Below are 15708 nucleotides of genomic sequence, written 5' to 3'. Positions count from 1 at the left end.
TGAAAGGGTAAACAAGGCCTCAGATTAAGGGTTTCATCTGACAGGCAGACTTAATGTATATTAAAGTGACATAAATATTAAATACAGTCTGCTTAGGGTGGTGTAGAGGGGTAGCCAGGAATATTAAAATGTAAACGGTACAGCTGGAAAATAATGAAGTAATTGCAAGGGCTGAGAGGGATTTAAAAACTATTAGAAGAAGAAAACAAATAAGTTAAACGGTGAGCTCATGGCAGAGGGGTTAGAAAGCAGAGCAGTGGGCAGGTGACAGGAGAACAGGGCAGAAGGAAAATTCAGTGGGTGATGCGAGTAGATTCCATGATACATAGAATTACTGCAATTGAAGCACAGGAACAGGCCATTTGGCCCAATTGTTCCATACTAATATTTACACTCCATATAAGACTCCTTTAGCCAGTCTTCCACTCATCCTATCAAAATATTCTTCTATCGACATTCAGGTATTCCTTTCTCCCTTATGTACTTATCTAGCTTTCTCTTAAATGCATAAGCTATTCACTTCAACTATTCCATGCAGTATTAAGCTTCATACTTTCACCACTCTGGGTAAAGGTATTTCTCCCAAAGTCCTTATTGGATTATCAGTGACTATCTTACATAGATGGTTCCCAGTTTTGGACTCCCCTACAGGTGCGTTCAGTCCTTCAGTAAGAATGCATTCAATGTTAAAAACTGAAAGTGAAAGTTAATGTGTCAGCTCTTGGCTCAGTAAGAAACAGGAGGAGATGTTTAGAAGTGAAAGACAGTCTGAAGAATCAGACATCAGGCACTTTGGGGGTTGAGTCCTGTAGCCAATTCTTCAGCAATAATGCATTCAACTTAGAACCCAACAATTAAAAGCTCAAAAGAAGGTACTGCAAAAAGGCAGTTTATAATAGATAATTTTCAGAAATTGGCCAAACTTTGCCACCCAGCATTCCACAGAACCTTGAAATCCAGACAATGAGTGAATTCTTCAATATACTAGTCAAGAGATGATTAACAAGGCCATCATAGGAGCAGGAGTAGGCCATTTGGCCCTTTGAGCCATTCAATAAGATAATGGCTGATCTGTTTGTGGTCTCAGCTCCACTTTCCTGACCAGACAATGGATATGCGTCTATCCAATTAAATGATTTGTCTCCACCATTGAACTCTTGGCCAAACTATACAACTGTAAATAATACCTACAGATTTGGTGACACTGTTTTTGAATGTGCCCCCACGTTCCTTGGAAATACTAATCCCAAAGGACTTTTTGATAAAAGCGAAATGATATGATAACCAGGGTCTTTCCCATCGAAACACATTCACATGTTAATGGACTATTCATGAACCAGGATATGAGATTGTTACAATATATTAAGACGACACAGATTTGGGAGGCAGTCGATGCAATCACTGTCACAGGTGTGATTTTTTAGTAGTTTTAAGAAATGTGTATTTAGCAGTTATAGGGGTAGCAGACAGCAGTAGCAGCACGACACAGTATAGAGATTTCAGGAAATACATTAATAAGGGGATTGGATAAATTAAAACAGGAAACTAAGCTAAAGGAACAGCAGTAACAGAAGTACCAACTTTTCGGAAGCAACCGGTTAACAGCATGAGTGCAGCTCAGAGTTCCAGGAACAGTGTTTGTGAATATGATACTGATTTAACTTAAAAGGGAGCAGGATACTGATGTTTGTAAGTTATCGATGATAAACAGTATTTGTAAGTACAGGTCTAATGTGATGGGAGCAGGGTACTAATGTTTGTAAGTTTATTGATGTTAAAATAAACTATTAAAAAGAAGAGTTGTGAGCCTTGACCATTTTCTCCACCTGGACAGATTCAGGCTGAATGTTGGAGTTAGGAGTGTAACAGGAGAGGTGTGGGTTCACCTACCTGCAAGGTGAAGTATCTCCCCTATGCCTACCCTATCAAGCTCCTTTGTAATTTTAAAGACCTGTGTCAACTCTACCGCTCATATACTAACCTGCACTAAGTCCCATTCACCCATCACTGCCTGTGCTCACTGATCTACATTGGCTCCTGGTCCGGCAACGTCCCCAGTTCAAAATTCTCATTCTCGCTTTCAAATCCCTTCATGACCTGGCCCCTCCCTATCTCTCCAGCCTCTTCCAGTCCTACCAAATTTTGAGATAACTGCAAGCCTCTAATTTGGACCTCTTGTGTGTGACCAATTTTAATTGCTTTGTGCCTTCAGCTGCTAAGGTCCTAAACACATGGACTTCTCAATTCCAGTATTACTGTTGCAAATTTGTTTTGCACCTTCCCTAGTGGTGCTATATTCTTTCTTAAGATGGAGACCAGAACTATGCACAATTCTCTCAGTCTGACCGAACCAAGGTTCTATATACATTTCACAGAATTTAGTATCATAGAATGATCTGGAATGAGTCTCTTCAGCCCACTGAGCCTGCTCTTTGGTAGAGCTATCAGTGTAGTCTCATTCTTCTGCAACTTTTTTTTCTTCCAAGCTTTTATCAAATTCTATTTTGAAAGTTACCTTTAAATCTGCTTCCACCACCCTTTCAGGCAGTACATTCCAGATTGCAATAACTAACAGTGTAAATTCTACCCTTTGTGTTGCCTCTAGTTCTTTTGTCAATTGTGTTAAATCTGTATCCTTTGGAACCCGAATCAGCTGCTCCTTATTTACTCCATCAAAACTGTCCATGACTGTAACACACCTCTATTGAATCTCCTCAACCCTCTCTGCTCTAAGGGTACAATCTCAGCTTCCCCAGTCTCTCCACATAACTGAAATTTCTCATTCCAAGCACCATTCCAATAAACCTCGCCTGCACCCTCTCAAAGGCTTTGACATCCTTCCTAAAGTGTGGTGCCCACAATTGGTGACAATACTCTAGTGGAGGCCTGACCAGATTTTTTTACTGAGGTTTAGTGTAATTTCCTTGATTTGTACTTCATGCCTCTTGCTAAAGCTAAGGTGCCATGCATTTTTTTTTAAATGTCTTCTCTACCTTTTCATTCTGTTCATCTAGAAATGAACTACAGTAGCTTTCTGCTTTTCCTATGGCTATGCATTGATGCAACACTTTTAATGGAGGGGTCAAAGTTGAACACATTCAGGACATTTCAGTTTCACTTGGCAGACTGAGTCAATGAGACCCAGGGTACAGTACCCCAAAGATCAATAAGAATGTGGCCTTTTCTGTGAAGTGTGTTTTGCTGCTGAAGGCTATAGACAGTACAGCAGATGACGTTCAGGGTTTAAACAAAGGAAGGAAAAACATGTGGAGCCACAGGTTAACTGGAACAGAGTGCTTCCTACCTCGCTCATCAAACAATGCCTCATGGGTTCTGTACCTTTAAGAAGCTTTCGAGGATCTGCATTGCAGGTAGCAGTACGGTCTCCTCCCATTGGCTGATATCTGTCACATCCAGACCATACACTGGAGGAACATTAGCCCCTGGCCCTTTGAAACAAAATCATACAAGGTGGTCACATAATGTCTGCAGTTATCTCAAAGGGTAATTAGTATCTGCCTTTAGTTATCCCACAGCTAGTCAAAATCCTGGAATCCCTTCCTAGCAGCACTGTGGGTGTACCTACACCACAGGGACTGCGGTGGATCAAGAAGGCAGCTCACCACCACCTTCTCAAGGGCAACTAGGGATGGGCAATAAATGCTGGCCCAGCCAGCAAAGCCCACATCCTGTGAATGAATTTTTAAAAAGCGTTTGCCACACACTTCCCTTTCTACTTGCCAACCTCTCACTTCAAAATGAGAGAGAGGGAGAGAGTTAGAAAAATGGGGAGAGAAAATGTCAGAGTGTGAGGGTGCCATGGTGGGGGTGTAGCCAGGCTAGGGTGTCAGGGGGCCAGAGAGTGAGTGTTCCAGAGCCAGAGAGAAAGTCAATCAGAGAGTTTTTAAGACTTTGATGTGTAGCGTATTATTTAACTGTTGAGTAGAGGTAGCATGAAGAATTTGTTTTGCAAGATGTGACTGATGAGTTTGCCCAGTGTTGCTGTTTTATCGATACTGACAAGGTTTATATTGGCATGGCGGGCAAAATCGCCCTTAAAACCTCACAAAAAGCCTGTGAAAAATCAAAAGTCCAAGATTGAAAAATTCATCATATTGAAAGAAAGATCACCCTCATGTATTTTGATTGGAGGAGTAGCGAGTGTGAGAGAAACAGAATCTGTGAGGAGCTGCTCCTCCAATCACAGATTCTGTCTCTCCCATGCTCACTGCTCCAGCTGGTCCAATCACAGGTTCCCTCCCTTCCACTCATGATGGTCCTCCAGGGACAAAATTTATGACTGGGGGTGAAGTAACGGCAGGAGGGGGGGAACACCTGTGATTGGGGGGGTCGAAGGGCAGTTATCCTGGCCTGTCCCGCTGCCACCATGCAGAGGCTTTCAACTGTGCCATCAATCATTTTGACCCATGCACATCCTGTGGGACTGGGAGGCTAAGGAGAAGAAGCAAAGTATAAGAAAACACATTCAGCAGAGTTTCACTGAAGCTATGTCGGAATTCAAGGTTGTATGTGGAGAGCTAGAGAAGCGATTTGTTCTGTTTTGATGAAGAGAAAAAAAGATTTGAGAGAGGAAAGAGGAAAAGAACAGAGGGAGGCAGAGACCAAAGTGTGATACAGGGGCTTAAATATAAGCAAAACAATCTCTTTGTTAGTTAGAAAATACAGGAAAATCAAACTTAAACTAGCAAAAGCTGACCAACAGCTTTAAAAAGGCTAGTACAGGCAATAAATAACTGACAACTCAAGAATGGTCTTGTTTATAAGTCTGATATGTCAATATAAGAAATTCAATAAGCTTGTGATTTAAATAAATCACACCCATGACAACAATTGCCCCAACCACCACCCCAAATCTATGCCTCAAAGGAATCCTGAAGGGGGAAATCCAAATGTTGAAAGCACAAAATAGGCAGTGAATTTCTGGGATGGGGCATGGGTGATAGAAGCATAGAGCCATAGAAAAGTTATGGCACAGAAAGAGGCCATTTGGCCCATTTGTCTGCACCAGCTGAAAAAATAAAAAATAAAAGTAAATAGCCACCCATTCTAATCCCACTTTCCAGCACCTGGTCCGTAGCCTTGCAGGTTACAGCACTTTTAGGTGCAGATCCAGGTACTTTTTAAATAAGTTGAGGATTTCTGCCTCCACCACCAAACCAGGCAGTGAATTCCAAACACCCATCACTCTCTGGGTGAAAAAGTTTTTCCTCATATCCCCTCTAATCTTTTTACCAATCAATTTAAATCTGTGCCCCTGGTAACTGACCTCTCCCCTAAGGGAAACAGGTTTTTCATGCCTACTCTCTCTAGGCCCCTCATGATTTTGTACACCTCAATTAACTCACCCCTCAGCCTCCTCTGTTCGAAGGAAAACAACCCTAGCATATCTAATTTCTCCTCATAGCTGCAATTTTCAAGCCCTAGCAATTATCTTGCAAATTCCTCTGTACTCTCTCCACAGCAATTATGTCCTTCCTGTAATGTGGCAACCAGAACTGTACACAAAATTCCAGCTGTGGCCCAACCAACGTTTTATACAGCTCTAGCATTACATCCCTGATTTTGTATTCTACACTTTGTCCAATAAAGGAAAGTATTCCATATGCATTCTTTACCACTTTATCCACCTGTCCTGCCACCTTCAGGGACCTGTGGACATGCACACCAAGGTCTCTCACTTCCTCTACCCTTCCCAATATCCTCCCATTTATTATGTATTCCCTAGCTTTGTTTGCTCTCCCCAAATGCATTACCTCACACTTCTCTGGGTTGAATTCCGTTTGCCACCACCTAGTTGTGATACAGCTTTGTAAGCTCACAGAGTCGCAAAGCAGAGGAGGCCATTCAGCCCAACGTACCTTTGGTGACATTCCAAAGAGCTGTCTAATTAGTCCCACTGGCCTACTCTTTACTCATAGCCCTGTAAATCTTTTTTTCTCAAGTAACTATCCAATTCCTTTTTGAAGGTTACTGTTAGATAGTGTATCTCAACTTCCATTAAAAAATAGTAACAACTTCTATTTAAAAAAAATCACATCTCCCCTGTAACTCTTATTATTGATGCCTCCCCATCAGTCTTACTCCATTCTTATTTGAATGGAAACTTCTATGTATCCCGGCTGGAATGTTGGTGCAGAAGCGCCTGGTTAATTGGAGACCATGTGTAGTCAGAATTGAACATTTCCATAAAACCCCTGAATGGGAAGATATGATCATTAATATTGCACACTAAAAGGAGCTGGCTCATGTCCTTAACCAGGCTCTTTGGTTCGGTCTGCAGTTTTTGTTCTGCTACTTACTTTTCAGGAAACGATTGCGGACCCATTTGTTTTGCTTTCTTGCGTAACGCTTTGTGACTTGTTTGAGTGCAGCAACACCTACCGGGGAAAGGACATAGTGTAAACAGACCAAACACACACTCCCTCCCTCCCACACACACCAAACAAATATGGCAAAGTAAGAGCAAGCAGCATGTAAATGCACTCTTTCACATTCCAAATAAATGTAACAGAATCAGAATTGCATAAATACAAGATATGCTTGAGGGTTCCAATGGTATGCTCAATGATGGCTACCATGGAAGCTTGGCGCAGTCAGTAGCACTAATGACTCAGGAGATTTTGGGTTCAAGCTTCACTCCAGATGCTGAGCCCACAACCCAGCTGATAACCCAGTAGAGCATTGAGGGAAATCTGCACTGACAGAGATGCTGTCTTTCGAATGAGGCATTAAACGGAAGCCCTGTGTGTCCTCAGGTGAACAAAGAAGATCTCATGACACTATTCAAAGAGTAGCTGGGAGTTCTCCCTAGTGTCTGAGCTAACATTTTTATCCCTCAATAAACGTCAAAAACAGATCAGATAATTACCGCATTGCTGTTTGTGGGATCCTGCTGTGCACAAATTGGTTGCTATGTATGATTAAATAACAATAGTGACTACACTTCAAAAATAATTAATTAACTGGGAAGCACTTTGTGGACATCCTGAGGATGTAAAAGGTGCTATATAACTCCGGGTTCTTTCTTTCCTTGAAGCTGTTCAGCAGGTGTTGTGTGGGTGTCAGAAGCAGGTCATGGTCATCAACAAGCTGCTCTTATAAACGTTTTCCAAGGAGGAGGAATGGGGGGGACTGAGGAGAGAACTGGCACAGCAGCTGCCAGGAAAGTGCTCAGTTACCTGCAGGCTCTTGTGCAGGCTGCCACTGGCTAACTATACACTCATGGAATAGAGCTCTTGCAATTCAGGTGGACTGCAGAATTCCAGTTAGAGCACATGGAGGCTTGAAAACTCCTAGACCGCTCCTGTTTCCCAATGTCCATGGGCAGAGTACGAAGGTGTCTGCTCTGGCAAATGATTTGCCAGACATCCAACAGTTATCTTTGAGAGTTACAGCTTGGGTGATATTAATAATTTTTTCTTTATTCATTCAAGGGATGTGCGCTTCGCTGGCTGGGCCAGCATTTTTTGCCCATCCCTAGCTGCCCTTGAAAAGTGGTGGTGAGCTGCCTTCTTGAACCGCTGCAGTCCATGTGGTGTAGGTACACCCACAGTGCTATTAGGGAAGAGTTCCAGGAGTTTGACCCAGCGACAGTGAAGGAACGCGATATATTTCCAAGTCAGGATGGTGAGTGGCTTGGAGGGGAACTTCCAGGTGGTGGTGTTCCCATCTATCTGCTGCCCTTGTCCATCAAGATGGTAGTGGTCATGGGTTTGGGAGGTGCTGTCTAAGAAGCCCTGGTGATATCCCTTGTGCTTAGGAAACAAAGTGATCATTACGGCAAGAGGCTTGGCCAGTTTACCCTGGGGTTTGGCTGTAACCCCTATGCAACATGTAGCATAAGGTATAACTGCCTCCACATCCAATCTCCAGTCAAACTTGCCTTATCTCGTACATTCAGATGGGAGCTATGTACAGTGTTACCAAACCCCAGTATTGCACTATACCCAGCACATTACTATACATATTGTTACCTTGGGTCAGCAGTTTTTCCCTAGTCTCACTGCAGCTGCTGTTGTAGGTCAGATATTCATGGAATTCCTTGAATCCGATGGACTGGAAGACGCCATGCTGATAGTTCTGGCTGTGTCCCAGTGGAAAAAGATCCAAATACAAATATTAATCAATAATCTGTCAATTAATAGAGCAAAAAGGACAGCACAGCAGAATGATTCACCAAATAGACAACTCCACATCCCCTCATTATGGCAACATCCCATGGGCTAGAGACACACACTTTTCATCACTGGTATGGTGATACATCTCATTAATAGTCTCTCCTTGCCATTGAGGAAAAGGTAAAATATCCCCAAATCATAAGATAGCCTATAGTTTCATTATTATGGAACACAAAAATGCTGTGAAAATGCAGGAGGATGTGGGCTGTTCACAGTGAGATGTGCGTTTACATCTCAGATGACCTTTACAAATTGTGATTTCCTCAGAATGCAATGTTACAACTTTCCCATGAGGAAGTCAGCTTGTGAGGGCACTGCCGTACCTTACAGCCCTTGGCTGAATACATGACCCCCAGAGATGACCCTCAGCTGTTTAATAAGAACAGAGCTTAAATAAGCATGCAAAAAGAACCACTTATAAATGAAGCTGGTTGGGGGGTGACTTATACTTCAGTGCGAGAAAGGCAGAGTTTACAATAAGACTTTCAACTTTGCTTTTACAGAGGAAAATGGAAGTATTGGGAGTAATCTGTAAAAGTACAGCCACTGCTCACAATAGATATTTGAAAGGGAATGGTATTTTAAAAAAGAGTTAAATTGAACTAAATGCAGAAAATTCATCCCAGAATAAGAAATTTGGAAAAGGCACCTTGTTTTTGGTTAAATTAATTGGATCTACTGAGGATTAGTGTTTAGAAGCAATGGATGTTACCTAAATGGGTTTTCAAGTGATAGGGTGACACAATTCTGAAAATTGAACCACATGGTGCTGAAGGCAGGATAGCCGGATGGATGAGGTGGTCTGGAAACAGAGAGTAAAGACTAGAGGGTAAAAAGATTGGACAGCACTATTAGAGAGGGCAAGTGGATAACATTCAGAAATAATACTCACAAAGCACTGAACTGAATGAGGAAACAAATTAGTATTATTGTACCACTTTTCACCACCTCACACCATTTCAAAGTGCTTCACAGCCAATGAAAGTATACTGAAGTGTTGAGATGCAGTAAATGTGCACACAACAAGATCCCTCAAACAGCAATAAAATAAATATCTAGATCACTAGAATTAGGTGTTGAACAAAGGATAAGTGTTAGCCTGAACACCTGGGGGAACCCCCTGCTCTTCTTCCAATAGTGCCAGGGAGTCTTTTCTATCCACTAAAGAGGGTGGATAGGGCCTCGGTTTAATGCTTCATCTGAATGACAGTGCAGCATGCTCTCAACACAGCAATGAAGCAGTCTGGATTCTCAAGTCTCTGGAGTGGTACTTGATCCCAAAACCTTGCGACTCAGAACTATCGATGTGCCAGGACTGACACATTAATAGATGTAGGCAACTAGGGGACGAGGGTTAAAGAGAGAAAGCTGTGGGCAATAACAGAAATAATGCAGCCAATAAGGGTTAAAAAATAGATTATTACCAATGTATAAACCTACATGGAGGGATGCGGAAAGTTAAGAAATTGGGGGGGAAATGAGTTAGAAAATAACTTTAGAATGGAATACAGAAGGCAGCATCCACAGCAAGTAAGAGGAAGAGGAAAAGAAACAGTTTTTCTTTGTAATTTATTCATGGGGTGTGAGCCTCATTGACATGGCCAGCACTTATTGTCCATCCCTAACATAATTCTACTTGAGAAGGTGGAGGTGAGAAGATATCAAATCAAATAACCCAGGGATAGCAAATGTCCAAATTATTTCTCCTGTATGATCAAAGAGATAACGGGAGCCATTCCCCATCACAGGTCCCAGAGGGAAGCTTGGCCAGGCTATCACAATGATTTTGCAATTTGCATTTATTACAAGAAGATTTATGCACTGAAGTCAGAAGTAACGAGGCCACTACCACCTTTAGAGATTTTAAAGATCAAATTAAAACATTTATTAACAAAAGAAAACAAAACTTAAACACACAAGATTTCCGTTACATAGCTACATTTAGGGGGTGGCATAGTGGGTTGGTGCTGCTGCCTCACAGCTCCAAGGACCTGGGTTCGATCCTGACCTTGGATGTTTGTCTATATGGAGTTTGCATATTCTCCCTGTGTCTGTGTGGGTTTCTGTAGGTGCTCTGGTTTCCTCCCATTGTCCCCTAGTGTGTGTGCTTGTGAGTGTGTACCCTGTGATGGACTGGCATCCCGTCCTGGGTATACCCTGCCTAGCGCCCATAGCCTGTCGGGATAGGCTCCAACTCCCCACGACCCTGAATTGGATGAAGTGGTTCTGGAAGAGTGAGTGAGCGAGTTACATTTAGCTTTATAACAGTTCCCACAAGATTTATACTTAACTAGACTTCCACTTACACACCCCTTTCAGGCAACAGTCCACAATAGATTATTAATCTATAAAATATCCAAGATTACCACAAGCACCCACTGTTGCTGTCAGGGAGGTATTTCACAGCTTCTCTCTCCCTCTCACTCGACAGTAAAACTCCAAAGGCTTTTAACACGACCTTGGTTACTGGAACAGCAAACATCTCCAGGGTGGCTAGAGGCTTTTTCCCCCAAGTCTGTTTCATACAGTGCACCTTTCAAGATCTCATACGGCCACACCCCACACAGCTTTCCATCTTTCTTTAAATATATTTTCTCCCTTTTAATCAGTAAGTTTCAAGCCTATTGTTTCAACCTGTCTTTGGAAGTTACTTTTCTCAGAACATAAAAAATCTTTTATGCTGTCATTATGGCCAGCACTTCTGGGAAAAATAAATGTAATAACTTTGCTTTATTTATCTTGCCAGTTGTAAACATCTTACCATGTCCCTTTGAAAAGCCAACAATCTTTCCACTTATCTAAAAATGCAAATTCCATTTTACTTAGCTTGTCAATTAGCATTTCAAATACCTGCTTTTTACACTTAACCTTTACACTTACACTTTGATGATTCAAGCCTTGCAGTCTAACAGTCTGCTGTTTACTTAAATTATTCATACACACAGAAACAGAAGCACACACAAACATAAGCCTGCTTTAAAGTATCCGACAGTAACGTCAGGAAAAATGATACTTCCATTACAAGTCCTAATACATCCAGTCGTAAATGGTAGTGGACAATTAAATAACTCACTGGAGGAGGAGGTTCCACAAATATCCCTCACTGATGGAGGAACCCAGCAAAAGATAAGGTTGAAGCATTTGCTACAATCTTCAGCCAGAAGTACAGAATGGATGATCTATCTCGGCCTCTTCCTCTGGAGGTACCCAGCATCATAGATGCCAGTCTTCAGCCAATTCAATTAATTCCATGTGATATGAAGAAACTGCTGAAAGCACTGGATAGTGCAAAGGCTATGGGCCCTGACAATATTCCGGCAATACTACTGAAGACTTGTGCTCCAGAGCTCGCCACATCCCTAGCCAAGCTGTTCCAATACAGCTACAACGCAGGCATCTACCCGGCAATGTGGAAAATTGCCCAGGTACGTCCTGTACACAAAAAGCAGGACAAATCCAACCCGGCCAATTACCGCCCCATCAGTCTACTCGCGATCATCAGTAAAGTAATGCAAGGAGTCATCAACAGTGCTATCAAGCGCACTTGCTTAGCAATAACCTGCTCACTGACACCCAGTTTGGGTTCTGCCAGGGCCACTCAGCTCCTGACCTTATTACAGACTTGGTACAAACATGGACAAAAGAGCTGAACTCCCAAGGTGAGGCCTTGGCATCAAGGCCACATTTGACCGAGTGTGGCATCAAGGGGTCCTGGCAAAACTGGAATCAATGCGAATCAGGGAAAACTCTCCACTGGTTGGAGTCATACCTAACACAAAGGAAGATGATTGTGGTTGTTGGAGGTCAGTCATCTCAGCTCCAGGATATCACCGCAGGAATTCCTCGGGGTAATGTCATCGGCCCAACCATCTTCAGCTGCTTCATCAATGACTTCCTTCCATCATAAAGTCAGAGGTCGCTGATGATTGCACAATGTTAAATGCTGCAAGACCTGTATAATAACGAGGCTTGGGCTGACAAGTGGCAAGTAACATTCGCGCCACACAAGTGCCAGGTAATGACCATCTCCAACAAGAGAGAATCTTGTCGTCGAATGATTCCTATGATGTCCAATGGCATTACCATCACTGAATCTCCTACCACCAACATCCTGGGGGTTACCATTGGCCAGAAACTGAACAAGTCGAGTCATATACATACTGTGGCTGCAAGAGCAGGTCAGAGGCAAGGAATCTTGCGACGAGTAACTCACCTCCTGACTCCCCAAAGCCCGTCCACCTTCTACAAGTCAGGAGTGTGATGGAGTTTTCCCCACTTGCCTGGATGATTGCAGCTCCCACAGCACTCAAGAAGCTTGATGCCATCCAGGACAAAGCAGCCCGCTTGATTGGCACCACATCCACAAACATTCACTCCCTCCACCACCAATGCACAGTAGCAGCAGTGTGTACCATCTACAAGATGCACTGCAGGAATTCACCAAGGCCACCAAGTCTCCTTAAAGAGCACCTTCCAAACCCACGACACTGCCATCTAGAAGGACAAGGGCATCAGGCACATGGGAACACCACCACCTGGAAGTTCCCCTCCAAGTCACTCACCGTCCTGACTTGAAAATATCTCGCTGTTCGTTCACTGTCGCTGGGTCAAAATCCTGGAACTCCCTTCCTAACAGCACTATGGGTGTACCTACACCTCATGGACTGCAGTGGTTCAAGAAGGCAGTTCACCACCACCTTCTCAGGGGCAACTAGGCATGGGCAATAAATGCTGGTCCAGCCAGCGAAGCCCGCATCCCGTGAATGAATTTTTAAAAAATTAAAATCATCATGTAAAAAAATCTCTTCATAACCTTACTCCTTCCTACTTCTGTAAACTCCTCTAGCCTTATAACAGCATTTGAAACTGTTTTGAGTATGATGCTCTAACAGGACAGATTTTTCTGCCCAATCATGGCTGTGAACAGACCTGTTCTCAGCAATTTTCTGCTGGTTGTATCGAGCGTGAAAACCATTTAGTTCTTCCAGAAGGCCTGCAGCGAGCATGTCATCGACCCGACGCTCCAAACGCTGATCAAGAACTAGAGGCAAAAAATGAAGAACTGTAAGATTTGCAACATTTCGCAAAGATTTTATAATAAATTATTGTACAAGAGAAAGATAATTCAAGCCTAGGAATTAAACAATAATCACAGACACCAACAGATCTGGTCTAAATGTCTCAAGGCGTATCAACTCAACCTCTGCTCCCTCAGGATGTCCCACCTCAAGGGCTACCACCGTTTTCTCTCCACAGCCCCTAGATCCTCTAATTGCTTAAGACATCGCAGCGTGCTCACTGACTTACATCAGTCCCCAGTTAAGCAACTGTTTAATTTTAACATTCTCCTCCTTGTTTTCAAATCCCTCCATGATCTCATCCCTTCCTCTCTCTGTAACCTCCTTCCAGAAAAACACAAAGATTTCTGCACTCATCCAATTCTGGCCTCAAAAATCCCTGATTTTAACCGCACGACTAGTGGCCATGCCTAATTGAATAAATATTTGTAAGGAAACACTTGCAGTGCTATGGGAAAAGAGCAGGGGAGTGTGATTAATTGAATTGTTCTTTCAGAGTTGTCACAGACACAATGAATTGAATGGCTTCTTGTGCTGTATGATTTGATTAACTGACAGAACAATGGTAATGGGATAGCAAAGGTTATCCTTGTTGTAAATATGCTCTTTGTACTGGGACTGTTCATTTAATTGTTTAATCCTAAATAAATGAGCACATCATAATGCAGTTGAAGATAAGGATTCAGGAAGATATAAGTAAGAGAAAGACCAAAGTAATAAATTGGAATAAAGCTGATTTTAAGTGGATGAGAATGGAATTTGGGAAAATAAACTGGAAAAATTTACTGATGAGCAAAATAGAACAGCAGTGGGAAATATTTAAACTGATGATCAATAAAGTCCAGAAGAATATATTCTGCTAAAATGAACAAACTAGCCAGTAATAAAACACCATAGATGAAGAAAAAGGGAAAAATTGAAACTAAAGTAAAAGACACACTAACTAAATAGACAACTTTTGAAAGGGAATTGGATAACTACTTGAAAAGGAAGCATTTACAGCACTGTGGGAGAAGAGCAAGGAAGTGGGACGAATTGGATAGTTCTTTCAAAAACCAAGCACAGTCACTATGGGATGCAGGGCCACCTTCTGTGTTGTAAGATTGTATGATTCTTCCTGTTATTGCTCCAACCCCTTTCAAAATGCTCTCACCTCCACAGCAATCATCCCATTCACACCACATTATCATTCCACACTTCCACTTGCCTTTTTCTCCCTAAGGTTTTCAGATGAGTTTCTGTCACCCTCCCAGGTGTTCACATGTCCCTTCATCTTCCAATCAGCATAAGCTCATCACTGCAGCCACCAGGGGTGGGGTGTGGTATGGAGGGGGGAGGCTCACACCACAGCCACTGGTGGGTGTGGAACAAAGAAGCTCACAACAGAGGGCGGGGGCGGTGGAATGGTGTTGGTTCACATCGCAGCCACCAGGAGCCAACATTGATGCAAAGTAGTATTATACCATCTTGGCCCAGACTGGAACTTGCCATAGATTGTAATTCCTTCCAATTTATGGAGTCACAAACCTCAAAACCCTACCATCGATCCCTGACATCGATGGTGATGGTTTCTTAGTTCTTTTTGCTAGGCCCCAACTCAACCTATCCCTTACTTGTCTATCATCTTCTTCTCCTTTCAATGCCTCATCTTCTACCATTTCTCCTTCATAAACTCTCACTCTCCCAAGTCACCTAGCACTTCAGCCCCCGAATTTAATTCTTATTCTCTTCACTTAGCAATTTCCAATTTAGAATTCCCCTAGGTCCTTCTTCCAAGTTGTTTGCAATGTTACTCTCACTCAGCTCACTCTGCACGGGCTGGTCTCCTAGAGAATTAACTCCTCAAAAGGCATTTGAAACAAAGATGAAATAACAGGAGGAAAATCTCAAAATAATTACAAGTCATTGAGAAGTTACAGCTCAACGAACAGCAATGATTTCAATCCTTTAAGACTAAAACACAGTATATACAGTCAGTAGAATGTAACTGAATCCCACATGGAGTGTTTGGAGCAGATGTTCCGCTGCAGAGAGGAAACGCAAGAAAGAAATAAACTTTAGTGTTTAAAGGGCGAAACAAAGATTCACAAAAAATATCGACAGCACCACTTCTGCTGGCCAGTCAGAGGTATAGTGCTCTCAATATATTTCTGATTTATTTTCAATTGCTGCTTGTATTTACACTGTCAATCCCCATGCCCTGGGAGATGCGTGACAACTTAAATTTAAACCAGGTTCCCAACTGCACTGTAGAAAGCTGCTTTAAATACTTTAATGGAATGCACTGCCTCTCAAGAGCTTGAAACCTGCCACCATGTACATGGCCAGTTGGAGAAGCATTCTCCAAGCCACTAGGTGGCACAGGGGAAGGTGGTTAATATTGATGCCTATGATACAATGAGATCATCACGCAGATTTGTTTATTCAGACTT

At 42.6% G+C, this 15708-nt stretch overlaps 1 protein-coding gene across 2 annotated transcripts in view; it reads right to left on the bottom strand.

Moving 5' to 3' along the window:
- trit1 (tRNA isopentenyltransferase 1) overlaps positions 1-15708 on the bottom strand; it is a 59252-nt gene that overhangs the window by 26356 nt on the left and 17188 nt on the right. For both annotated transcript variants that reach the window (XM_078566893.1, XM_078566894.1), the window contains exons 6-9: positions 13128-13239; positions 7995-8104; positions 6321-6398; positions 3340-3449 (exon numbers count right to left, since the gene is read on the bottom strand). In XM_078566893.1, coding sequence (XP_078423019.1) covers positions 3340-3449; positions 6321-6398; positions 7995-8104; positions 13128-13239 — 410 coding nt within the window. The remainder of the gene's footprint in view (positions 1-3339; positions 3450-6320; positions 6399-7994; positions 8105-13127; positions 13240-15708) is intronic.

This window comes from Cetorhinus maximus, chromosome 21, assembly GCF_964194155.1.
Source record: "Cetorhinus maximus chromosome 21, sCetMax3.hap1.1, whole genome shotgun sequence".
In the NCBI taxonomy this organism is placed as follows: domain Eukaryota; kingdom Metazoa; phylum Chordata; class Chondrichthyes; order Lamniformes; family Cetorhinidae; genus Cetorhinus; species Cetorhinus maximus.
This window is presented reverse-complemented; position numbering and strand designations above follow the sequence as displayed.